Genomic DNA, 24,616 nt, shown 5'->3' on the forward strand with positions numbered 1-24,616 from the left:
AGGTTTCCATTTGAATGTTAAATTTTGTTGTATGAAAAAGATGGTTTCTGTAGAAAAATAGTGTGTTGATCAGTAATTTAAGTATCACGAACAGATTTTTTAAATTGCTGATATGATTTAATTTTTAAATTTGTTTTTGAGTCTATGGATGATATGCAATGGTGTAAACAGGGCTTTATCATGGAAACGTGCAAACAGCAGCGCCTCTAGCGGCAACCGATGGAACGACGACAGCTGTCAAGCGCCACATTCAAGCGAGTTTCATAACTGACAAACTTTGTTTCTTTCTCTCTCGCTTCGAGAACAGTTTTATTCCGCATATTATCATGTTGCATCAATTATCAGTTTTATAACATTTCGTATTGTTTGCTACCAACTACCAACTGTCTCCACTTATGCAGGAAAGTTCGTTCCCGAAAAGAAAACTTATAGAAGCGAGTGTTTGCTGTCAGGAAGGTACGTTATCTGGCGAACACAGTGCGTAATGATGCTAACGTCACAACTACATCTTCAAACAGCATACCGTTGCGTTCCAAACGGAATAAAAGCGAACATGGTAAAGGGAGATATGGAAATAAGAAAAGCGTAAACATCAAGCAAGTGTACCTGCAAACACGGCAAACCAAAACAGAGCGAAAAACACCACGCATACTGCAAAGAATGTACGTTTGTTTGTTGGATTGCTTTAAGCAGTGTTTGAACTGAACCGTTGCATACGCTTATCGCGCTGCAGCGATCGTGGTGAACTCGCGGTTAAAGACAGCTGCGTGGTGCAATTCGGGAGAGCGTCATGTCCGTTAGTGTGACCGTGCATGATGTTGAGCTGCCGATGGTGCCGAGCCCGTTGGGAGATCTGGAAAGTGTCCGTAAGATTGCTAACGAAAAACTACGCATCCGACGGCTGGTACAGGTACGTACACGTGCGTAGGGTAGGGAGACGCGTTTTCGTTTGTCCAGCAAGTGGCACATAAAGGTGACCTCGATTTTAATGTTTGGGCACTTTTGACGGTGACGTAATTGGGCCTGATGTGAACTGTTGTGGTCACTCCATGGTGTGAAACATATTTCATACAGCTTTGTTGCTAACTGCTTTTTGTTCGTCCATTTCTCATCCCATGTCCCAGGTCCGTCAACAGTCAAAACAGCTAGCAGCAAAAGTGCGACAAAATTATCAGCATGCCAAGGAAAAAGAGTTGGCCAAAATTGAACAAACGAAACGTGAAGAAGTGAAGGCCTGGAAACGGCAACACATTCGCAACTTGCAGGAGGAATACGCGCGGAATGTGTGTGAAGTTGGTGAAGCACACCGGGCAGCCGAAGCCGCAGAAGAGTGTGCCGTGTGGTTTGAAGAAAAGCGTGCAACTCAACAGGCAGTCGCGTTACAGCGAGGGAAAACTGCGGAAGCAAACGTGGCCCGGGAACGGGACCGTAAAGAGGCACAGAAAGAAGCAAAGCTGCGGAAGAAACAATACGTGCCATCAAAATCTATAGCCGTTCAAACAGTAATTCCTGCTGTCGAGTTACCGGTGGCCGTAAATACACAAAAAGATGCTTCTGCCATTCCGCCCGACGGTGACACTTCTACGGAACCAACGCCAAGCCCGTATGAACACTTTCGATCTAGTAGGCATCGAAAAAACTTCCACGCGCTGCCCGCAACTATTCCGTCCGAGTCGGAAGATGAACTTTCCTGTCCAGGTAGTAGCCCGGTCCATATCGACAAAGAGAATGTTCCAGCGGTAGGACATGAGTACAGTGCTACTGCCTTCACGTCACCAAGCGACTATCGACCGACCGCTGTTTCATCACTACCGAAACCACAACGACTACAACCCTTCACCCAGATCACGGAATTGATCCAGCAAAGACGCCGCCAACGACAACACTCGTTGCACGATGAGACTAGACAACATTCCGGTGCATACCGTGACACTTACGGCACACAGAAAACGGTTCAGTTTGATAATCTGAGTGACAATACACTTTCCTTTCCCACAAGCTCAGTTCTCACCCATGACGATCAGCGTCCGTATATGATGGGAACGAATGAATCGCCCCGAAAAGTGCCACCCCGAAAGATAGTGGAAAAACCAAAAACTCAACCGCCAGTGCAGGGAAGCGATCAACAACAGGAAGACGTGGTAGGAAAGCGGCGTAGGAAAGTGGTCCCACCAGAGTCAAGCTCGTCCACCGCGTCGTACGGAGGTGCGTGTAGTACGAAGGTGCAATACTACGATTGTAACACCAAATATCGAAAGGAGTACGATCAACCGGTTGGGTTTGTGCAGCGCGAAGAACACCGATCGGATGATCCTACCGGCATGGAGGAAGCTAATAGATACGAGCTGCTGCAGCAAGAACTTGCCAAAGCACGAAGGTAATTGATCGAAGGGGTTGATTAATTGAGGGTTAATATTGATGTAATATTGTCATTCCATATATTACAGCAAACCATTGGTGGACCGTACAAAACCGGCATTAGAAAAGCAACAAACGAGAAAAGATTATGAAAAGCTGTCGAAGGAGTTGGACAATCTAACGCGAGCGGAAAATAAGCTGAAAAGTTTAGCTATAGTAAGTGCGATGAGAAATGCAGGACGAAGATTAATTTAATAACCAATGCGATAACTTTTTCAGCCGGCAAAATCCGTACCTTCGGAAGCAATAATTAAACAGCAGACAATATCACGTCAACGGAAGGCAGCCGAAGCGGTTGAAAATTTGTTACGCCAACGAGCCGTTGTAACATGTCCCATTGTACAAATGCAAACATCGTCCGATCTGCATCAACCGACCGTGCGTCCATCTGTGGTAAATGTGGCACAAATGAAAACTGCAAGTGGTACTATTCAGCTGGAAAGGAAAGATACTTCCACCGACAGTTGCGCCTCGATCGTGCTGGACACGTTCGAACGTCCGGGCATTCCGCTACCGTCTGAGGCAACCGGTGGAATGGACAAAATAGCGAAGCTGAAGGAACTGTTGGAACAAATTAACGAGCAGCGCCGTTTGCTAACGGAAGAGCTGACCCGGGAGAAGGCGGAACAATTGGCAAAAGCATCCGAACGAAAGATGGACGATGGTACGGCTAAGCTGGAAATAGAGCGACTTGAGCGTATGAAACGACGCCAAGAGGAATTGCTTGAACAGCAACAACTGTTACAGAAGCGAGAACAGGAGGTAGAAGAATTAGGTCGCCAGTTGGAAGAGAAGATGGCAATGCTACAGAAAAAGCAACAAAAGCATCACCAGGTAGATGAGTCCGATAAGAAGAGCAAAAGGGATGCAAAGAAAACTCCTACGGTACATGTAGCGACAAAGGCTCAAAAAGGGACAATCGATGTGGATGTGGTTCATCCTTCATCTGCCGGAAGCAGTATCAGCGAAGCTAGCAAGGACTCGTACGAAACCGTTGAAAAGCGAACAGGTGATGCACCACCGCCGGTAAAAATTATCATCACCGTAAACGATAAAGGAACACCATCGAAAATGAAGCACAAGAAAAAGTTGGCTCACAGGAAAAAATCTCCAGTAAGATCTGAAAATCCAGAAAACCAAGTAGCGGTCGAATCGGAACCAATCCAACCGATCATAAAGCCGCTCGCAACACGGAAAGATGTGCTGGCCAAAAAGAAGGTAATAGAATTCTCGCCGGGCAGTTCGTCGACGACATCGACCGTTTATCGACCGCTTCCTCCGAAGATCGGTAGTTTAAAGATCCTTCAGCGGGAAGTTCCCGGTGCTGCGGCAAGCGAAACAAACAAACAAAACCTTCCCGAAGGTACGAAGGGTTCTTCCGGACCAAAGTATCATCTGTCGAAAAGTGATGGCCGCAGAAAGGTGGGCATTGCGAGTACAAAAGGCATCCCAACGGGTGCGAATTTGAACCCAAATTTGCTCAAGTACATTGTCCGATTGCTCGGTATGTCACGGCAATCGATTGACCAGCTTGGAGTGAGCTCGACGAGCGTTTCGACGCCAAACGAATCGATCGTGAACGTGAGCAGTAATGCAGTTGGTGGTCAACCGGTGGTTGTTCAAGCTGCTCCCCTTGCCCCGAACGAAGAGGAAATCGAGCGCGTCAATCGGTTGAGGAAGTTTATCGATGAAAATTATAACTTTCTGCAAGAGATCGACGAAACGCTACGACGATCCGATCAATCAACGTTGGGTAGCAGTGATCGGAGTGGTGTTTCAGCTGCGAACGATGGCAGTTTGATGAACGAACCGTCGGATGATGCTGAAGTAAGCCGTGTGGAAGGGATATGGATGGAAACGTTACGGCGCAGAGAACGAGTGATGCAGAAACAGCAAAGGAAAGTGCCGGTGGGTACCGACGTGCTGCCATCAATGGGAAAAACGGGTAAAAAGCAGCATGATAAACGGAAAACTGTAGATAGGGAGAGTCAACCGACCCAACCTACTTCTGGCGAGCCATTGCCCTATGGTACAATTGAAGCAGGTTCACAAGAGCCAACGGCCCCGCCGCCACAACTACCAAAACCGACAGTGAAGGAAGGATCCTTAAAATCCATTCTAAAATCTCCCAAACGAGACGCATCGTCGAAAGTGGCAAAAATCATTACACCCCATGGTCATGTGGAGGTTATCAATCTGAGCGATCGAGAAGAGCAAGAAGTGCTTGAACGTTATTCCCAACTCACGGAACAATGCAGCCAACGCATAACGGAATTGTCCCAGATGATTAATCAGGTGCGTGAAGAGAAGCGGCGCCTAATCGAGGACAGTCTCTCATCCCTAGAGCAGCAAGAATCGACTAAATATATGGATTTGCCACCAGCGATCAGCTCTGGCGCTGCACAACCACCATCGCAGACAGCAAAGAATCCGTCAGACGTAGTGTCCTCACCGCCGGGACCATCCGCTCCCAGTGGAGTGCCGATCGGAGATGATCCGGTGAGCGAAGAGATTGATAACATCTTCTCCTCCAAACAGATCGGACTCAGCAAAGACAGTGGTATTGCAATGTCCCGTCCACTGACCGCGTCTGATATACGCGAAAGTCCCTCCGAGGAAGGTAGCCAGGGCAAGGAACCACTTCCATTCGAACCGTTCCTGAAGGATATTCCCAAACCGCAAACGCATCCGTCTTCCTCGGTGGAGGTTGGCTTAGCACCAAAAATGGTGTTCGTTGGTAGTGGTGCTTTACGTCGCAGCACTCCCCCGGTTGCCATTGCGCGATTTAGTCCACAGCTACCGGATGAGCTGCCCATGCACGAACTGTCTACGATTCCCGAAGTGGAAACACCGGCACCGGCAGTAGTTAACGGTAGCAAAGTGAACGATCTTTCGACGGTATCAGTTACGGCCGTAGATCATGCAAACACTGATGAGGTACTGGCTGAAGCACGCAATCGGTTGCTGCTGAATGAACCGTCGATCCCAGACATTGGATACGACCAGTTCCCGAACTACGAGGAGTATGTGCGAAGTACAACAACCGGTCCGTCGACAGGAACAGCATCGTTCGTGCGTATTGACCTAGAACAAACAGTCGAACCAGTGGAAAAGTCGGCGTTAGGGTTAGATATGACGGAAGATCGTGAACCGGATAGGTTAGCGTACAGGAAATTCCCTGGTCCAGCACCAACGTTTGATATCACGGAAGAAGGCGAAGCAACGCTACGATCAGTTGCATCCGGAAGCACTGCAAACAAATCAGGTTCTGACGCATCGCTCCCTGATGTGGTGGCTGAACTGAAAAAGTTAAACATTATCGTTAAACCGTTCAACAACTCACTGGACAATTCGAATCGTTCGACCCCTCTCTCTGAAACGCAAGATGCGCCACCGACAGCGAATGAACAGCAGCAGCAAAGACCTACGCGACAGACAGCGCAATCTCGTAATGGTGCCGACCGGCAAGAGACCCCATCCGTTCTTCAACAATTGTCCGAATCATTCAGGCGTGATCTAGAGAACGCCGGATTTCACTGGGCATCGCCTGTGCTGAAGCGATCGCAACTCGAACAGCATTCGAGCGGTTCGTCACCCAACTCGCTAGCGGCAGAAGCAAAAATTGTCGGTCCGAACGATGAAACGGTCGAAAATGAAGCCGATGGGATGGGTAAACCGCCGAGTCTTGCGGAATTTATAACACGCGAACTGATGGTACGCACCCAGTCCGATCTACAGTCGCTTTCCTCGGTTTCTTCGAGTTCGCACGGTTCACACAGCACGTTGTTACGTTCGCTGCTGAACATTAGCCGGCTGGACAATAGCAATTCCAACTCGAGTCCAATCCGGGAACTTTTAATGCATACGCCAACGGATGGAAAAAGCGTACAGCGCACATCCACACCGGTGGCTAGCAAATCGACCGCTAGTGGCAATAGCTTGAGAATGGGTGGAGATGGAAATACGGATACCGCAGTGACGAACCGTACCGAGACAGGATTATTCTCGGGAGAATCTCGCCTATCGTCGGTACACTGGAGTTCCTCTTCGGGAAACTCATCGGACAGGCAGGAACCACCGCCGCACCGGCTAACGGTGCCGGATGTTCGATTAGAAAGACAATCCACCACAGAAAAAGGACATCCATGAATTACGTGGCGTTGGTGTGAACACATAATCGTTAGAAAATGCATAGATGTACACCACAAAATATGTTTTTCTATAGCATTTAGCGTGAAGCAGAACTGTTATAAAATACTAGCTGAATATGTTTTTTTTAAATTATTTAAGTGGTTCATTGTGTTATGGTTAAAATGCATTTTTTACGTTTTAAATTTGACGAATGATTAGGAGCGTTAGGGGATAAAATTGTAATCGTTTTTAAGTATAGATGTGATAAAAGAAATCTTTGTAAACAATAAACAATAGCGGATGCACGTTAATAGCGTAACAAACGAATTACAAACTCGCGTAGTTTGCTTGAATGGTTATAATACTAAATTGAGCATATTATATTTGCATGGTGTGGCGGTAATCATTGTTTCAACAGAGAACCATACGAATATTGGGATCAGCATTGATATAGGGTGCTGGTGTAATCTGAAGCATTTGATGCATTAAGCCAAATAGGTAGACGGTCATCCTGGGCGCCTTTTTAGTATTCCAGCGCTACTGAGTACAGAATGAATGTTCCATTGTACGTTCCAGTAATAAGCCATTTTCTGTGAATGTTACAAAAATTCCATTAGATGTGAATTTATGCTGCTAAATTTGTGTGCCTTACCCATTCGCAGACATTTTAATAAGATTTGGAGATCCTTTCAAAGGTAAGGACGATTCTACTGTGTCCACTTTTCCGCTTCCGATCCGATAAAGCTCCAGCAACCCATTTCCCGTCGGTGAAAAGATGTACTCAGTATCGCTCGTGCAAACAATACGTGTTTTAAACGGAAGTGGCATTTTGATGATTAGTGTTGGAGTAGAATTCTGCAAAATTATAGCAAGTTTTAATTTATTCGCCTTTAGCGCAAATTAGTGAAGACTTCCATGGTACTTACGATGCTATCCGTGATGTCATGGAACAATACTTCGCCCGTAAGATCGCAGCTAATGAGCAGCTCCTGTCGGCGGTTTTCTATCTTCTGCAGACTAGTGACACTAAACGCGTGACTCTTCAGCTCGATCGTGCCCGGTGAGAACAAATTTACCTTACCGCCACTGGTCACTGAAGACGACCCGGAATTGACTACGGATGTGATCGATCGTTCTGTTGTGGACGCTAGAGGAATTAATTGTGTGGTAGAACAAAGCAACAACGAACCATCGTCACAACCTGCCACGAACTCAGTATTGGAGGTGGCTAATATTTGCGTCAAAATGAGTGCCTTTCCGCTGGCCGACGGTACGTTGAGTTTGAAAATTTTATCCTTTACGATGGTTTTACCAACTCGCCATTGTATGACGGTTCCTTCGCTGTGTGCGGTGAGTAGAGCGTAGTCCGATTTGGACATCACGTTGTAGCGTGTCCATGCCATATCGACCACTTTCCCACAATCGGTAGTTTCCGAATGTAGCTCGGCGAAGGAATTTCGTTCGTTCTTCAGATTCATCTCGTAGTGCCAGATGTACACGTCGCCGGAGACAGTGCCTCCAGCAAACATGTCCCGATTGTAGGCGTTCGTTTCGAGTGACTCGATACAAGCTTTAACCGGATTGCTGCTTAGCTCTACCCACTGTACGGAACCACCGTAACGGTCTCGCTTGGGACAGAAAACCGTAACGATCGAGCTGAAATGATCACACCATGCCTCGTGGCTAGGACTGCAGGCGACTACCAGCAGAGGAGCGTCACGTGTCAATATGGAAAGCCATGCTGCAGCACCGACGTGGAACACGTTTGCATCGTTCTTTTCGGTATTGTGGCCAGGGATCAAGCTACGAAGAGTTAGTTCTTGATGACGACACACTCGGTATCGTTCGGAAGTTTCGTACAAATTATCATTACAATCAAACATTGGAGTGATTCCGTAGGACAGTTCTTCCTCGACAATGGGTCGCACTTTGCGTATAAACGAGACTAGCTTGGAGTCGTCATAAGTAGCAAATTTCTTGCTTCTCGGTGCACTGATCGTCTGAGTCTGCAATGGGCAAATAAGGGTATGAGCCATATATCAACCAATTGATGCACGAAAGTGTCATAATTTAAGATACTTGCAGCAGTTTCTTTCCGTTCCTTTGGTTCTGTTGCAACATCGGTACATGTTGGAACTGGACAAGGATCTATGCCGATATCCTTTTTGACACGATTTTCTATCGATTTTTCACAGCGTGTAGATTCAAACCCAATGGGTGTGTTGGATTTAAGCGTGAATTTAGCGTGATCCAATTCCATCCCGATCGAACTCGTTCAGCAAATCATGCAATGATTTGTGTTTTTAAAATTGTTCCTACGAGCGCCACACCGGTTTGTTGTGGCCATACTTTTTCGTTGCTATGGTAACGGCAAACGCCGACATTTGTTGGTGTATCATCAGCGACCTCTGTTGTATTCAACACGCCTTTTGAATAATTTGAACGATTTTGTCCGCAAAAGTCTGTAATTTGTATTACAATAACACACTTTATCGAAATCAAAATCAAAATTTCACTAGCTTTATTGCATGGATGCATGTTAAAAAAAAAACAATCTCATCCAACTAAAACCGCTAAAAAGGTATCACCCTGTACAATTTCGATGACATTTAGGTGACATACGGCGTACGGCTGCGTATGTGCTTTTCTTGATGCCGGCATAAACAAACGGTGTACGTGAACAGCTGACGGTAGCTGCGTGTGCGCGCTTCGGAGTGTGTGTTTTTCGTGCGCGCGTGTGTAGTACTGTGTGTATGTGCGAATTGTCCTTTTGAATATTCTTTTAGTTCGTTGAAATATCCTACGCGAGCCGTGGAAACATCTAAAGGTAAATTAGCCTAGCAATCGTCTTGAAATCGGACCGTTTTTGGCCTCTGTTTCGTTTCGTGAGAGGGAGACCCTTGTGCTGACAAAGGTTGATCCTCCGAAGTGCGATATGCTTGGATGGCAAGTTCCTCCGGTTCGTTCGTGTGATAAGCCCTCCGTAACTCTTCGTCGGGTATAATTGGATGTGGGCAAGGATGTTCCGCTGGTTCGACTGAACGAACGGTACCATCTCCGTGGGGAACGGGTGAACCACGTGGCGACGGCTTCGGTGAGGAAGCTTTCGAGTCATTGATTTCAAATCCGGTCAGTCGCTTCTGCACTTCATCTTGATCGTTTGATTCGCTGCAAGTCGTTGCCTCCAATTTCTTATACTCCTCTTCGGTAGCTTGCCGAAGATCGTCTTTCAAATGTCCTTCGGCCAACAGATAATTGCGCACGCTGTCAATGGCCATTGGGGAAAATATTTCCGGATGCGCTTGCATGTACCGGTACACGTACAGATCGGCACTGACAATTTTAAACCGATGCGCAAACACTACTAGCGTCGCTCCGATATAGAGATCCTTTGCCGTGTAATACTCCGGTTCGTCCGGATTGCACCCGGGTAGCCAAACTTTACGCGGTGATAAGAACCGGCCGCCCCGAATGCCTGAATTGTCTATAGCTGATTCCATGATGGTAATCGTACCGTCAGCAAGCGATAGACTCAGTACGAATTTGCGTATTTTATCCTCTGGGTGTGCAGTGTCCAGAACGCACCCGTACCGTAGAAATTTGTTTACATTCACTAAATACGTGATGACGTCCTTTTTAGGGCTTTTCGGTACAAGGCTATGGTACGATGCAAGCGAATCTTCGGGTGTACCGAGACCAAGGTAACTTGGCACTTCCAGCCGAGGTATACGCCTGGGCGAACTATCCAGCCGCATCCTGTCCGGTTGGATGAGCTTGAGTGCTTTCTCGTAGTAGCAACGCGTGAATCCGTCACAGTCAAGCAGAAGAAACTTGCGCCCGTACACGAAGATGGTCGTGCCGACGATCAAATCCTTTGGAGAATAATATTCCGAAACTTCGGCATCGCTTTTCTCGAGAAATATGGACGGGTGAGAAACTGCAAGGTTGGACAATTAGTAGACGATATCATGTGGTGATATACAGCTGTTAAATTACCAGGATTTTCTTTCCAATTCTTTGGCAGCTTCTGTTTACGGAGCAGCATCGGGAAATAGTCCCGTCCTTCTTGGTTCTCCTTAAGCTCTTTTATGGAAACGGTATCATCTTCGAGATAATAGAACAGTTTGTACGTCATCAGTTCGCCCCCATCGCGGTCTCGCTCATCCAGGACACAGTCGAAGCTAGAATGAGTACGAATTGTATGGAGAATTAAATTTGGTACAATAATGTGTAGTCAGAAGATATTCCAATCACTAGTGGCGACATGCCATAATAACTTAATCTACTGAGTGATAAGATAATTCCCCTCCCGCCCACTCGCTACGTCCTCAAGCGCTCTAAGAGTACTTACTGCAGAACCTTCCCTTGATACTCGAGATACTTGCGTAGCTTATCGTCCGGTACTGGGTACATTTTGTGATGCCGGAACGACTGTCGCTGGCTGATCGAACGCTCGTTCATGGCCGGATCCGGTGGGAGCAGTTCGATCTCGTTCAGCTCAATTCCGTTGCTAAGCAGAAATTCTTTCGTGTACGCATCGCAATCGGTAATGTGGAACACGTAACCATGCATCTCCACATCGATGCCGATATTCAGGTCCTTCCAATTGTAAAACTCTTCCCGGTCCGCATTCTTCAGTTTCTTGCCACGGCGCACCAACCGACCCTGCGGATAGCCACAGTTTTCGATCGTTGGTTCCAGCACGGTCATCGTGTCGTCCTCGAGAAAGTATAGAATGTGCACATACCGTATACGGAACGTTTCGGTGGCCGACTCCGGTACCGCCTGCCGGAAGAATGCATTGAATTTGAGCGTTTTCTGATCGTACAGCACAAAATGTGGTTGGTACGGTTTGACCGGTAGATGCCGCACCCGACCGTACGTAAGGATCGGATCGTACAGAACCGTATTGTTGCCGCCACCATTCGGTTCGGGACAAAATTGGATGGAATCTTCATTCAGCCGTTCGCCACCGAGACCACACTCGGGCCGCACCGGAATCGGGTAGCCATTGATGTACTTGAAGCTCTGCGGCACATGATGCTTTTGGCGCAGTCGGTTCGCAAAATCGTTACCGGGTAGCTTTGGCAATCCCTCCATTATGATAATTAATCCTTCTTGGTGTAAATATCTATACAAAATAGATATTAAATGGGAAAATTTTCAGACGTCTTTATGTGAAAACCCGCCGAACTGTGTATTATTGTACCAGAGAGTGCTCTTTTGCATTGTTCAACAAATAAAATCGACCACCGTTTCTATGGCGAGTGGCTGCCATCGTTACGATCAGAGGTGCCTGTGATATGTGAAGCACTGCGCATGTTCATTTCGGCCACACCTGTTGCGTCGTTGTTTGGAAAACATTTGGAAAAGTTTCATATTTTTATGGTTTTTTTTAAATACTTGATTAATCTAAAATTAAACTTGTTGTGACATAATTATATAACTTTTAAATATTTAAATAAAAGCTGTGACATTCCTACTGTTCAGTTGCATTATTTGCACAATAATTAATTAAGTTCATTCATTTTTCATTCAGTTCATTCATTAAATTAATTTTTGTTTATATTATTTAAAGGAAATATTTATTACAGCTTTCTTTGATTCTCGAGCTGCTCAAATATCGACTCACCAAAATGTTACGCATACCGGCCACGATGCTCCGTCGTTCTTCCCGAGGGTATTGTGTAAGCAAACACGGTACAGCATTACCAAAACGTCGTATCAGGTAAAATGAAACATATAAAAATATTGCCCTCGCCAGCACGAAACGAACTAAACTTCACGCTCTTTTCATGTATCGTTCGGCAACCGTATGGAATAACACAATGAAATGAAAACAAAAAAAAACGAAAGTAGCTCGTCCTTGATCGACATCGCACCGGAAGTGCGCGAAACCCTCCGGCACACGCCACAGTTGGTAGTGGCATTAGAATCAACCATCATTACACACGGAATGCCGTATCCGCACAATCTCGACACGGCGCTAGAGGTGGAACAGATCGTACGGCAGCAGGTAGGTGATAAGTGTACGCGCCACTAAGGGCGCGCCACTGAGGGGGCAGACGGAAGGGAAAACATAAACTGTGGCATCCTTTTGGACCTGCAGCAATTAGCACATCTCCCGGTGGACTAACCGTCCGCTTAACCGCATGCTGTTGTCGTGCGCTAGTGTTGACTTTTTTTTTTGTTTCTTTTGCGAAGATAGCGAAGATGATGGTATCAGTAGTGCTAGGGGTCCGTTTTGCTTTCCGTCAGGGACCGATTCAGTCGATGCGACTCGTCGACTGTTTAAACTGTGCGATGTGAAGCTCATGTTTGACTGCAATTTCGGTTACTAACTGAGTTTTAACTACTAGCAAAACCGCAAACCGCACGGTCCCCACTGACCGCATTGCACAAGAGCGTGGTTTTGGAGAGCGCACGGGCAGCAGTGCAGGTTGTGGTTGCTTAAAGAGAACGGTGCACGTAGTGTGGACAGAGTGAGGATCTTAATCGGGACACTGTGCGCCAAACGAAGGGACCAGACAGTTTCCGAGCAAGGATAGAGATTTTGGCCAGTAAGTGCATATTCTGCTTCGAAACCACAGGATTCAATTAAAACCAAATTTTACCATCAGCTGCAGAAGAGAACGCAACGGTTTGAATGGGTTGCTCTGTCATCAGCAAAATGCAGTCCGCCGGAACGAAGCATAAAAATTGATAAAACACATTCTGTGCGAGTGTGTGTAGTGTACTGGTGACTGTACTAGATTTTCCTCTATGGAAAACGGGGGAACTCGGGACTAGGATTAACTATGACCGACTTTAACAAGCTCTTCTTAACACTCGCTTTGTCAGGACGAAGCATGGTTCACTCCCTTGCGAATTTAATCCCTGCCTAGCGCACACTCTACTCTGCTCTTCTCCTAGAGCAAACGTGTCCTTATTAAATGTATCATTCTCCATTTTGCAGGGAGCAGTTCCCGCCACGATAGCGATTGTCGGAGGTCGCATAAAGGTGGGCCTAGCAGCGGATCAGTTGCGGTTGCTGGCCCGTAACGATAGTGGCACACAAACGCTAAAAACGTCCCGTCGGGATATGGCGTACGTAATGGCGACGGGTCGAAACGGTGGCACAACGGTTGCGGGTACACTGCTTGTCGCTGATGCCGTCGGTATACGTATCTTCGCGACCGGCGGCATCGGTGGAGTGCATCGCGAAGGCGAACGGACGATGGACGTTTCGGCGGATCTGATCGAACTTGGCCGCTGCCCGGTGGCGGTCGTATCGAGTGGCGTAAAGTCAATCCTGGACATACCGCGAACGCTGGAATATCTGGTAAGTGGAACTGGAAGATTCAGGTTAGCGGTGTGAAGAATGATTTATTGTTACGCGATTTACTGGATGCGCCTAGAACGTAAAGTACGTTTCCCAAAGGGCTATTTAACGTCATCTTATCCAGTTGTTGGCCACTGTTCCGTTAAGCTGTAGGATGCAGGATAAATCTTCTGCCAATCGCTTTCAATGAGCAGTCTATTATAATAATTGATAATTCATGATTTATTACACACTGGTCCGTGGTACTGTGTAACAACGAGGCTGAAAAGAAAGTAAAGCTGTTGAGCCGTAATATAGATGTCGGACACCTTCGAAACGGGGCAAAATAATGTTTAATTTTTTCAACATGTTTCGCAACCTTTCGATGCAAGTTCTCCTTTATATGTCAACTGTCCAATGCCGACTTTCTACCATAATCACATTCCAGGAAACTCAAGGCGTATGCGTTACCACCTACGGCAGCGAGGACTGTGAATTTCCCGCCTTCTACACACGCTCCAGCGGTTCAAAGGCGGCCTACAATCTTACCAGTGCAACCGTCGCTGCCAAGATGCTTCACATGAACCGTGCGCTTGGGCTCGGGTCAGGAATTCTAATTGGCGTGCCGATACCGGAACGCTACGCAATGGATGCCGCCGAGATGAATGCGGTGATTGCAGAAGCGCTCGGAGACGCGGAACGCAAAAGAATTCAGGGCAAAGAAGTAACGCCATTCATACTCTCTGCCGTTTCAGCGTTGACGCGTGGGAAAAGCCTAGATGCAAGTAAGATCTTATGGAGGGGTGAAACAGTTCCGTAGCTAGATGGTTGTATAAAAATCTGTTCCTGTTTACCTTCAATTCCAGATATGGGTTTGATAAAAAATAACGCACATGTTGCCGCTGACATTGCGGTGGAACTTGCACGCCTTGAAAATGGCTCGTCGGAGATGGAGCGGAAAGATGATACCTCATTGGCTGCTGATGGTGCTGGTGCTCCGGTTAGTTGAGCTTTGCATTTATTTTTATACATTTTTTTTTAAATAAAACAATCCATGTGCCGTTGAGGTTGAGGTTCTTTTGAAGAGTTAGAGTAGGATGCATTGTTAAAGTGCATTTGCAGGAAAGAACTCTCCTGCAGTTGTTGCAGCAAGAAAGAACATTTCACATGTTGCTCAATGCTTAGGTCAAAGATTTATGTTTGTATTTTCTTCATTCAAGCTCATCATCGGCGGTTCAGTAATTGACATTTGCATCAGTGTCTTGGAAGATGACCTAAAGGTATGTGGCTATTTCTTTATTTTTTTGTATTATATACTGAGGCAATATAGCGTTACGCGGGATAGTTGAGAACCGTTGGAACTTCTCTAAGGTCCAGTATACTTGAGATCTCCTGTAAGACATCATGTCTTTTTTAGAAATGTCTTGTAAAAATGACCTTTAAACCGCTGTGACTGTAATCGCTTATTGTTACCTATTTTCGGCAGGTACAGTCATAACACACCATTAATTTAAATATTTCAATCGTCTTTATTTCAAATTGTTCGTTTCATTTGTTTGTTTATTTTTGTTGTATTGTTTCCCCCGTTACTCGTTTCCTCTTGCCTTTTCTGACTGTCCTTTTCATTCTTTTTTTCTGATTTTCGTTTTGTTACGTTTGTTTTCTGTGCATTATGCTTAGGTTATTTACAACACATCAGTTTCAAGATAACAGATTTAATTAGTTTCTTTGCTATGCATTGCTATGCTCTGCGCGTTCACTTTCTCACCGTGCTTTTCCCCTTCTTGTTCTGATTACATGCCGAGACGTTTTGTTTTATACTGTTGCATTTTTAACCGTTCTGTTCTAGCATCATTCATTCACTACGGTGCCTCGCTCGCTTATCGCTATCGGTTTTTTATGCATGGTTTACAATAATTACAACAGGTTGTTCTGTTTTAGCTGAAGGAATTAAGTATCCTTCTGGGTTTTTGTTTGGTTTAGTTTAAATTTATAATATCAGTTTATTATATGTTTATATCTTTGAATGAACGAGCAGTAGTTAGCGGGTTTTTAAATTGTATTTTTTTAAAGTTTTTTCTCATTTTTGTTTTGGTTCGCTAAAGTCGATGTATTTCGCCTATACATACTCTAATACACACTCTGGTTTACATCGTAACACACCATCACCAGTGGGTTTATTTAATACATTGCTAAGAATATTTAATTTTTTCCCCTTTCTCCCGTTTTATTTTTGTTTTGTTTTGATTTGGTCGTAAACATTAAACGTTTATTTTAGTAACATGCAAGTTTTGTTTGAATTTCCTGTTCGCGGGTAGGGGGTTGTGTTTTTCGGCTTTATCTTGGGTTGGTTTTGTTTTTGTTGCAGAACTTACACAAGCAATTTCATGTTTTCGATGATTTCTTCCACCTCACACAGTTTCTATACGTTTGGTACAAATCGATCAATAACGATACAGAACAACAGCACTTCTATTGAGAATCGCCATTAAATTTCCCATTGTACAACTTCAATCGATCGCTCGTTCGGCCGCTGCACAATTTGGAGAAACGAAAGTAGGAAAATTAATCAATTTACCCAATTACTCAACGACTGTTCCGTTTTCCGTTGTTTATTCAGGCGCGCATGCTATTTTCTCTGCTGCTTTCCCGTCTGGTAGAACTTATCATTCACGTACATTGTAAATTAAATGCTTACGCTACTCCATCCGTTGTTGTGTTCGATTCTATCACCGGTTCCTGTTTTTGCACCTCATTTCAATCGACTTCTCCAAGTGCTGCAAGCGGAGCGTTAAATTAAATTTTCAATTTACCGAATGTTTATCAGCTGTGCCCCTCGCACGCCATCCCCGAGTGTTTGAGCTTGTACTAAAAAAAAAGCTTTTCCATGAAGATAAAAACCATCGTCAACCGATGCAGTGTGTCAAAAGCGTGCTAATGAGCCGAGGAATAATGCATTTAATTCGCTGTCCATTTTGATTTCATGCCACGCCCTGCGCTGTTAAAACCTCGCCGAAGCTCGCGCCTACCCTGCGGAAACTGGGTACATTGTGCGCCAGTCGCTAGTCATCAGGCTCGGGGGATACTTGTTTTATAGCATGTTTTATCATGCTGAATATTGCGGGTTTTTCTTTGCTATTTTATTAATCGATTTGGCAGACAGGCCTCTACAGATTAGCTGTTTGTTATACTGCCAAGTAATTAAACGATTATGTTATTACCATTGGTTGATGGGAACGGGCAACATAAAAAAGGTATCATTTTTCATCAGCGATCGACATCATGTTTATGCCATGCATTACTTCAGCACGTATCTCTAAAAGGATCTCCATGTTTTTTTTCTTGCTCTCTCTCTCTCTGTCCATAATACTAACAATCCCGATCGTGGATCTGCAAGCAATCAGCACGGAAGATTGGGTTTTATTTTATATGTATAGATTTTTGTTTCTGTCATCATAAATTCCACACGTTATCTCTCATATGCGTTAGGACACTTTTGATTATATGTTGCCGTTGTCTGCCCGTGCCCTATTCTTCTATGTATCCGCCGGGTTCGTGTTTAATAGTGCGAGCAGTTTTACTTTTCCTGCTAAAGTTATTACAAACGCTTTCGTCCCTTTCAGTATTATTCACTCCCTGGTACACATACACGCACACACATACACTCTACTATAGGCAAATCGTGTAATTTACAGAGAAACGAGTTAACAGTTCAATATAGACTCTTGAGTATTGAGTAATCTATCATTCAAGGAATTTTGTTGAAATCACTTAACGCGCTCAGCTGGTTTCCGCGCGTATCCACCTTTACCTACTAATTTATTTCAATTGTTAGCTTAATTCATCATCTGTTTAGTGTTTCGGTCTAGCACACAGTATGCTTCATTTTGTTCGCTCACTAAAAATGAAGTTTCCCCTGCTAAATGTATCTTCCCCATTTTTCCATGGGCCTACAGTTAGTGCCTAATTGTTAATTTACCTCACTATCGGAATATCTTAATAATCGAGTCAACAAATTATTAAAGCTGCTATCTAAATATCATAATAAACGCGTGTGTGTGTGTCGGTGTGTGGCATATGTGGGAAAGGAGTGACATATGGTCGTAGCAGTAGAAGATACGTTAGAAGCATTTGAAGGCCTTACGTCCACCTGTTTTCACGATTTTGTGTAGCACATTCCTGATCTTCGGTTTAAATCCGCATTTATGTGTGTGCGTTTAAATCTGATACTTTACTCGTTGAAACAGCCTAATTGTTCGCCTTTATTTGCCATCATTGCACTTCCACCTTAGTGTATTGGTATCTGTTTGACCAAACGGATTCTGCCTTTGTAATGCTAAACTGTCGTACAGAGTCCTGCGTCTTTGGATTTATTTGTTTATGTCTGAATGGTTCCTTAGCGCTATGTTTGTGCTAGCAGCACATATTTACGGACTAACCTTCTCTAGACTAATATTTACAAACGCCATACGACGGCCAGTGCTCTCCGAAGCGGCTGGTTCGCTTATGGAAGCCTTTTACGTTATACACCGCATATTGTTTAGTTCCCGGGACCTCTTACAACTCTAATATCATTGTGCCATTGTTTCATGTTGTAATGGTAACAGTGAGGGTTAAGGATTCTCCCCCACTGAAATGTGTTCAGGATCGAAAGCGGATAAAGTTTGAGTTAAAGTAATCCCGTAAGGCATAACTACACAATTGTGTGTGCGAAAGGAGAAAAAGTAAATGCGTTGTGTGTCCTGAATTAGGTGAAAAGTGAAGTTATGTTTGGGAATTTAGCTTCCGTTTTTGTTTGGGGGGTTGTTTGATAGCAGAAATGTTATGTAAACGGTATAGATTTTTTGTGTGTTTGTACACATTCAACACTTTACCAGCAAACGGTCTGGCGACACTGAGAATTATGTGGTACATCCTTCCAACGGTTGGCTCAAACCGCACCGGAAGGTTTTTATATGCTTGCAAACAAGAGGATTTATAAAGTAAGAGGTAAAAAAGCATGTCTAAATAGACAATACTTCTAGTTTTGTTATTCGGGCTTTTTCACATCCACATACACACATTCACTCAAGACTCTCTTTTAGTTCCCATACACACTCATACATCCCTTTATCTCAGACGCCATGCTGGTCTGCAATGGTTGTGAGGGTTGATTTTCTAGTATTTTTTTTTATGTTTATGTTTATCAAAAATACATCTCACCCGGAGCGGTTTTTCCGCACGCGTGTCCATTAATGAGAAACACGAGCGACAACAAAACCTTAGCAGAAAATACATCATAAGGCACACATTGTCAATATTTCTAAAGTGTTGAATCTTTGTGTTTGTTCGGTGTATTATTTATTTATTTCCTTCCTCTGCTTTATAGCGATACTACATATTTGGTTCACGGGTGTTTGGGGGAGGGGGTTTGGGTTTTTGGGCGGCTATGTAGAAGCATGCTCGGGTATCTGCAGCGGGTGACATTTATTACCACTGTGTACCCTGGGTGAAAACTGTTCGCACACGGTAATAGCGAGTAAATTCGTAAATTTTCAAGTTTGCAAATAGTAAATGGGTCCCATATTTTGACACACTTTACAGGCAAAATGGAACCCGATGGCAAGAATGTACGTAAAAATGTCGGAAACGGGAGGAAAGTATTGTTTTTTTTTGTATGGTTCTTTAACAAGATTTCTCTTTCTCTGGCACTGAAATAAGGTGCTAAAGGATATTAGACCGAAGGGTGAAAGCTTTTACCTTAAAGGAAAGGTGAGTAAAGCATTGCCATTGCGCTGAAAATTGAAGTTTGATAGGGGTTGATATTGTTTTCAACGGTGATGCTATCGGGATACTTATTTTTTAGGGATGTTTGCATTTCGCCCAAAGATAGTAGGTTGTTATCTTTTACCGCGGAAAAAAACCCTCCCCAACCTTATCGTTAGTGAGCGTGCTGCTGCTTTTTCTTCTTTCACTTTTCTTTGCTACCGCTCCTTTCTGGAGCAACGACGTAACGATTCCCCCACGGATTTAATCGCTTATATGTGTGTTTGTGTATATATTACGGCACGCTACTATGCATGTTCCGTCACTACGTCAGTTGTTTTATTGTATTGGGTTTTGTTACTCTGTTGATCGATTTTCGTTCGTTTTGTTTGAATTGTTTCAAAATTATGTACAATTGTTTAAAGCAATCTTCCAAAGCAATTTTATGTTTGTCTTTTTTCACGTTTGCTTCAACGTGTGATTGAAGCAAACCGCGTCACGATTTCACGGTACGAGTCGTTAAAGTGATTTTGCTCACTTCACAATGCTGGGATTGGTATTTGTAATATTTGCCTATTGTGTTAACAGTGTTTTTTGTTAATAATATCAAAAATGTATTCAGAAAACAATAAAAGGCTTTTTTGTTTGTCGTAAAACATAAACTTTTGTATAAACATGTTCTATGATATGATAACAAAATAGTGAATGTATCCCGTTCATGGTTATGGAGCAATATCAAGTTAGCAACTTCACACCGTCAACGTGACAACTCTCTTCCCTTCGTTCAGTTCACATATGGTTCGCTATATGGATAAGTTCTTAGTTATATAACACGAATGGTTCTATGCTTTATCGGCATACTTATCCTATTCATTATCTGCCTATTATACGCTAGTTTTCGAAGAAAGGAAGTGACATTATACAATAGGTTTAAGAACAGATAACGAATGATGTGATAATTAGCTTAGCTTTTGTAATCTGCACTATTAGTACAGTTCGAACGGTAATTCCTAGCGATTTTTTTATAGTTTTAGCTCGAAAAGATACCGTTTCCGTGTATTAGAAATCTTGGTTGTTAGGTCTGAGTTCACGCGTTTCGATGGTATAAGCTTCGCTTCCATCGTACGTTTACAAGCTACTTTACAAATACCAACAAGAAAAGTGAAATAGATTCTTTTATGTTTTACTATTATTTCTTAGTGGTTTATACATTGTAAAGCTAGTATTAAGTCGAAGATGATGTAAATTTCATTCAACTAAATTTAATAACACATGTTCAAGGATGATAAAAAAATTGGACACAAAGAGTAAGATTGATTGAAGTAAAAATACCCATTTACCTGCAAAATATGCGTTTTTACTTAAACACAATATCAAGACATCTTTGGTTACGAAGCAATAGGGTCAAGGAAACAGTAAAAATGAAGAACGACCTAAGGATACACGCCACCGAAAGACGGCGAATCTGGAAACCAGCAAAAATATACCGAGAGAAATGAGTTTCGCCGTAACAAACCAAAAAAACACGATAAAGAAAGAAGGTGCGAGCGTATGAGAAGATGAGGGAATGTAATATCTATTCTGTTGAATTTTCATGTTGCTAACCAAGGCCCTCATACACCACGTGTGTGCTGTAGTGGATTTAAAAAGAAAATTAAATTTATGTCCGACGGTTCGATAACACGATAACTGGAGATGCTGTACAGTGTTCAGCTTTAAGCTGATGTGGAAGAATCAACCCATAGCCGAAATGGAACCTGTTCAAGGAACAAACACACGAAGCTAACATGGCTTCAACATGAGACGAGTTAGATGAAAATGCTGCGCAAAACGTAGTGCTTATGAACGTTATTTTGGGAACGAAAAGAACCCATCATTGAAGAGTTTTGTTTTGCAAAACACAATGATTGCACTGCAAGTTATTGTCCACCTTTCTTTTCACCGAAAAAGAGATCAAAGCGAACGAAGCAGTAGCAAAATTGATTTGTGATTTAATACACTTTCAAAATGAATGAATACTGGTAAAAGGATTTCGATGATAGCAACAATAGTATGAAGAAATGAGCTTGATGTGAAAAATCTAATTCTTACTTCCTAGAAGTGTTTGTGACGATTATATCTATGTCGATGAATTTTTTTTTCCCATCCCATTTGCTTCTTATCTTTATAATTAAAGCGTATATTATCACCGTGTTTAATGTGCAAAGTACACTGTACACAACGGTCGCCTAAAATGTCTATGATTTTAACAATTACTGGAACGCTTCGGACCATGTGAAATTCGAGTTCTAACCCTAGACTAACGCCAACGCTCAGGAGTTATTAGTGTTAACCTACCATTTTATGTCTACCATCGAAGTCAGGCAAGATGCAGATAAGAAATTGTTTCATCGTATATCATATAATTAGGTCTATGCCACAGCCTGCAGTGTTTTAATGCAAGTTCCAGCGTATTGGGCGAATTTTCTGTTACAGAAACGATCTCAGAAACAGATCCTACCACACTGTGTCGTCGGGTTAATCGACCAGAACGGTAGTGTATGGGGCTGTGTAGCTAGAAGAAAGTGAGACGCCTAATTATATGATAAAGGGCTCAATGAACAATTATCCTTTGCTGCATCTACCACTTCCGTGAGCGCGCTGCAGGACACTTCGAGCTTCGGTCGCTCGTAGGTACTGCAAACCACGAAAACCGTTGTCTGTGTGGTAGTCCAGATGGAATTCTTCCGTTTCAAAGCTTTTGTCGCTTAACGTTTCGAAGTTTTAAAAAAGCAATGCAAAAAAAGGTGAGCAAAAGAAATTATCCATCCTTCCATCCGGCAGATGCTTCTGCTGCTGGATTTGCTTTAAACCCGTGACTAGTGTGTTGTGCTTTTTTCCTCTCTCTCTTATTGTTGTTAGCAACGTTCTGGCCTGGATCCCTACCAGCGTTGTGAATTAGATTATTTCAATTTGTATTCCGTACAGGACTGCAAGCAGTGAGCACAAGTGGTCACTTTCGCCAGTAGCCCACATGGCCGGAAAGGAACGATGGCCGATAAAACAGCTGGGAAAAGAAGCTGAAAGTTGCTAATGTTTCTCGTTTTGCGCTACGGCATTTTTCCGTGCCTCCGTCTTTTGGAAGAAGCTGATCTGAATTATTTTCTCATTTTACTGGGACCTGGGAACGTGTTTGCGATAGCTTTTTCTTTGTTTTTTTTTTTGGTTGTGAAAAGTAGAGCGCATAGTAAATGGTATAGTTTGCAGTTTCGCAATTTAAAACCAGACACAGTAAATGATAATTCCTAATTTACATACATTTTAAACAATTTCAATTATTGTATAAATGAAATTTAGAATAAAGTTATATTAAGAATAGAAGATGCTACGTACGTAAACCGTCGCTATCCGTAGGGCTCATTTACCTACCTAAGGTGGAAGTGCATTTAAGGCAGGTTGACGCTAAATGTTACACGTTTTTTGTTAACATACACACTACATGCTGATGATGTTGTTTGTATTGCGCATTCGATCGACTTGAATTTTGTTTGCTATCCACGCTCAACCAGCAGGATTAATCGGTGAAAGCAAATCAAAGCCGGCTGATAATAGCTTTCTGCTAGAAGCATTCAGGGATGATCAATGGTTCGCCACAGTGTCAGTGCAAATTTCACTCATGAAGCAACTCATAAACACCTAGCTGAAATGGTGCTACGATCGTGGTAAGGTACATTCTTCACCACACTGCCTTTCGCTAGCAGGGGTTTGGTTTTTTTTTGAGGGGGGAAACGACAGCGATAACGTATGCTCGGTGTGTACTAATTCCGAAACACCTTCTATGGCACCAACGGGGGATCTTTTTTTTGTTTTGTTTTTTGAATGTAATTTTTAAATAGTACTAACTTAGCTTACCTTATCACTACTATTTTACGCAAAATGGTTTAATTTCCTATTAAAAAGGGGAGTAACACGTGTCACTTGTAACTGCCGCAAGCTTTTTCACACTGACGGGCTCTGTTTGTTCGCACTGTTTCCTTTTTTTGTTAAATATAATTTCGCTTCATTTTAGCCTATCGCATCACCGGGATCACAAAGGAACGTACGCCAAGGCTGACGCACATACACACACACAGACACGCATGTACGCATGAGAGAGTATTTTAGAATTGGAACCAACAAACTGGAAGGATGCTTATATTTGACCACACTCGGACACTGTAGTGTCACTGTTTTAGCAACGATACTGCACTGTACGGGCATATTGATCGGTCGAACCACAACTCGCTGCTACGTGGTGCTACTGTGAATAAAGTGGAACGCATTTCCTTCGGATGTTTGCACACTTTCCCGGAGCACACAGTACACACTTCAGGTTCACGTTCGGGATGTGCGGGTGTGTGTGTGTGTGTGGACGCGCGCATTGTTGGTCCTTTCTGGGGGAGGGTTGTCGGTAGGGGGAGGTGGCGAGCTTGTAGCTCTTCTACTCGTGTGTGCGTGGGACGACGACTTATCTAAATATCTTCACAATCACAATCGTTGCTATCGGTTGTTTCCGTGCCGCGGTAAAACCGTACTCCCTGCTCCCGATCGTACGTGATGCGGGACCGTTGCTGTCGCTTTTTCGAGCTACTGCTCGAACCGGCTCCCTCCAGGTCGGCGGACCGCGAGCCGCTCCCACCCGTGGTAATGCTGTGCAGCCGGTTAACGACGGTACATTTGACCGATGCACCGGTGGAACTGCCGGACGATGGTGGACCACCGCCCGGACCGGGACCGCTGACCGACGAGCCGGACGTGGCCGCGGTACTGCCGAGCGTCGTGGTCGTGGTACTGGTGCTGGTGGTAGCGGTGACCATACGCAAACTGCCACTGCCGGGCCGGGCTGGTTGGGGGCCGGTTTCGTCAAGCGATTCGTTTGCTGTGGGCTGCTGTCCCGGACGGGTGGCGTTTGGGCGCGATTTGCGCCACCGATCGCCAAACAGCTGCTCCAGGTAATACCGTAGTCAGATTTTAGTTACCGTCGGTGCGTTCAGAAGTCTGTTT

At 44.1% G+C, this 24,616-nt stretch overlaps 5 protein-coding genes across 12 annotated transcripts in view; 2 read left to right on the top strand and 3 right to left on the bottom strand.

Annotated features, from left to right (window-relative positions):
• Window positions 1-31: 31 nt before the first annotated feature.
• LOC125762685 (uncharacterized) lies at window positions 32-6,862 on the top strand. Its single transcript, XM_049425067.1, has 5 exons — window positions 32-456; window positions 519-910; window positions 1,125-2,377; window positions 2,448-2,574; window positions 2,638-6,862. The coding sequence occupies exons 2-5, from the start codon at window positions 791-793 to the stop codon at window positions 6,565-6,567; spliced, it is 5,430 nt and encodes a 1,809-aa protein (XP_049281024.1). The 5' UTR covers window positions 32-456; window positions 519-790; the 3' UTR covers window positions 6,568-6,862.
• A 51-nt stretch (window positions 6,863-6,913) lies between these two features.
• On the bottom strand, window positions 6,914-8,964 carry LOC125762712 (uncharacterized). The gene is made up of 3 exons (XM_049425164.1): window positions 7,476-8,964; window positions 7,202-7,404; window positions 6,914-7,139 (listed from the first exon to the last, which is right to left on the bottom strand). Exons 1-3 carry the CDS (start codon window positions 8,583-8,585, stop codon window positions 7,073-7,075), a joined length of 1,380 nt encoding a protein of 459 aa, XP_049281121.1. The 5' UTR covers window positions 8,586-8,964; the 3' UTR covers window positions 6,914-7,072.
• Window positions 8,965-9,065: 101 nt separating this feature from the next.
• Window positions 9,066-12,044, bottom strand: LOC125762694 (EF-hand domain-containing protein 1-like). Its single transcript, XM_049425086.1, has 3 exons — window positions 10,901-12,044; window positions 10,546-10,730; window positions 9,066-10,486 (listed from the first exon to the last, which is right to left on the bottom strand). The coding sequence occupies exons 1-3, from the start codon at window positions 11,647-11,649 to the stop codon at window positions 9,387-9,389; spliced, it is 2,034 nt and encodes a 677-aa protein (XP_049281043.1). The 5' UTR covers window positions 11,650-12,044; the 3' UTR covers window positions 9,066-9,386.
• Window positions 9,211-24,616, top strand: part of LOC125762692 (uncharacterized) — a 185,863-nt gene continuing 170,457 nt past the window's right edge. For 2 of the 4 annotated variants that reach the window (XM_049425083.1, XM_049425080.1), the window contains exons 1-7: window positions 9,211-9,376; window positions 12,128-12,277; window positions 12,406-12,565; window positions 13,505-13,870; window positions 14,298-14,634; window positions 14,716-14,849; window positions 15,070-15,129. In XM_049425083.1, the coding sequence (XP_049281040.1) occupies window positions 12,186-12,277; window positions 12,406-12,565; window positions 13,505-13,870; window positions 14,298-14,634; window positions 14,716-14,849; window positions 15,070-15,129 (1,149 nt within the window). In that variant the 5' untranslated portion in view covers window positions 9,211-9,376; window positions 12,128-12,185. The remainder of the gene's footprint in view (window positions 9,377-12,127; window positions 12,278-12,405; window positions 12,566-13,504; window positions 13,871-14,297; window positions 14,635-14,715; window positions 14,850-15,069; window positions 15,130-24,616) is intronic. The other 2 variants (XM_049425081.1, XM_049425082.1) reach the window with 2 other exon arrangements.
• The window catches only part of LOC125762687 (uncharacterized), a 116,855-nt gene continuing 107,597 nt past the window's right edge, over window positions 15,359-24,616 (bottom strand). For all 5 annotated transcript variants that reach the window (XR_007418242.1, XM_049425071.1, XM_049425072.1 and 2 more), the window contains one exon: window positions 15,359-24,610. Coding sequence is in view for 4 of the 5 variants with exons in the window: in XM_049425071.1 (XP_049281028.1) it covers window positions 24,577-24,610 (34 nt within the window). In the remaining variant the exon portion in view is untranslated. The remainder of the gene's footprint in view (window positions 24,611-24,616) is intronic.

This window comes from Anopheles funestus, chromosome 2RL (assembly GCF_943734845.2).
Source record: "Anopheles funestus chromosome 2RL, idAnoFuneDA-416_04, whole genome shotgun sequence".
NCBI classification, from domain to species: Eukaryota; Metazoa; Arthropoda; class Insecta; order Diptera; family Culicidae; genus Anopheles; species Anopheles funestus.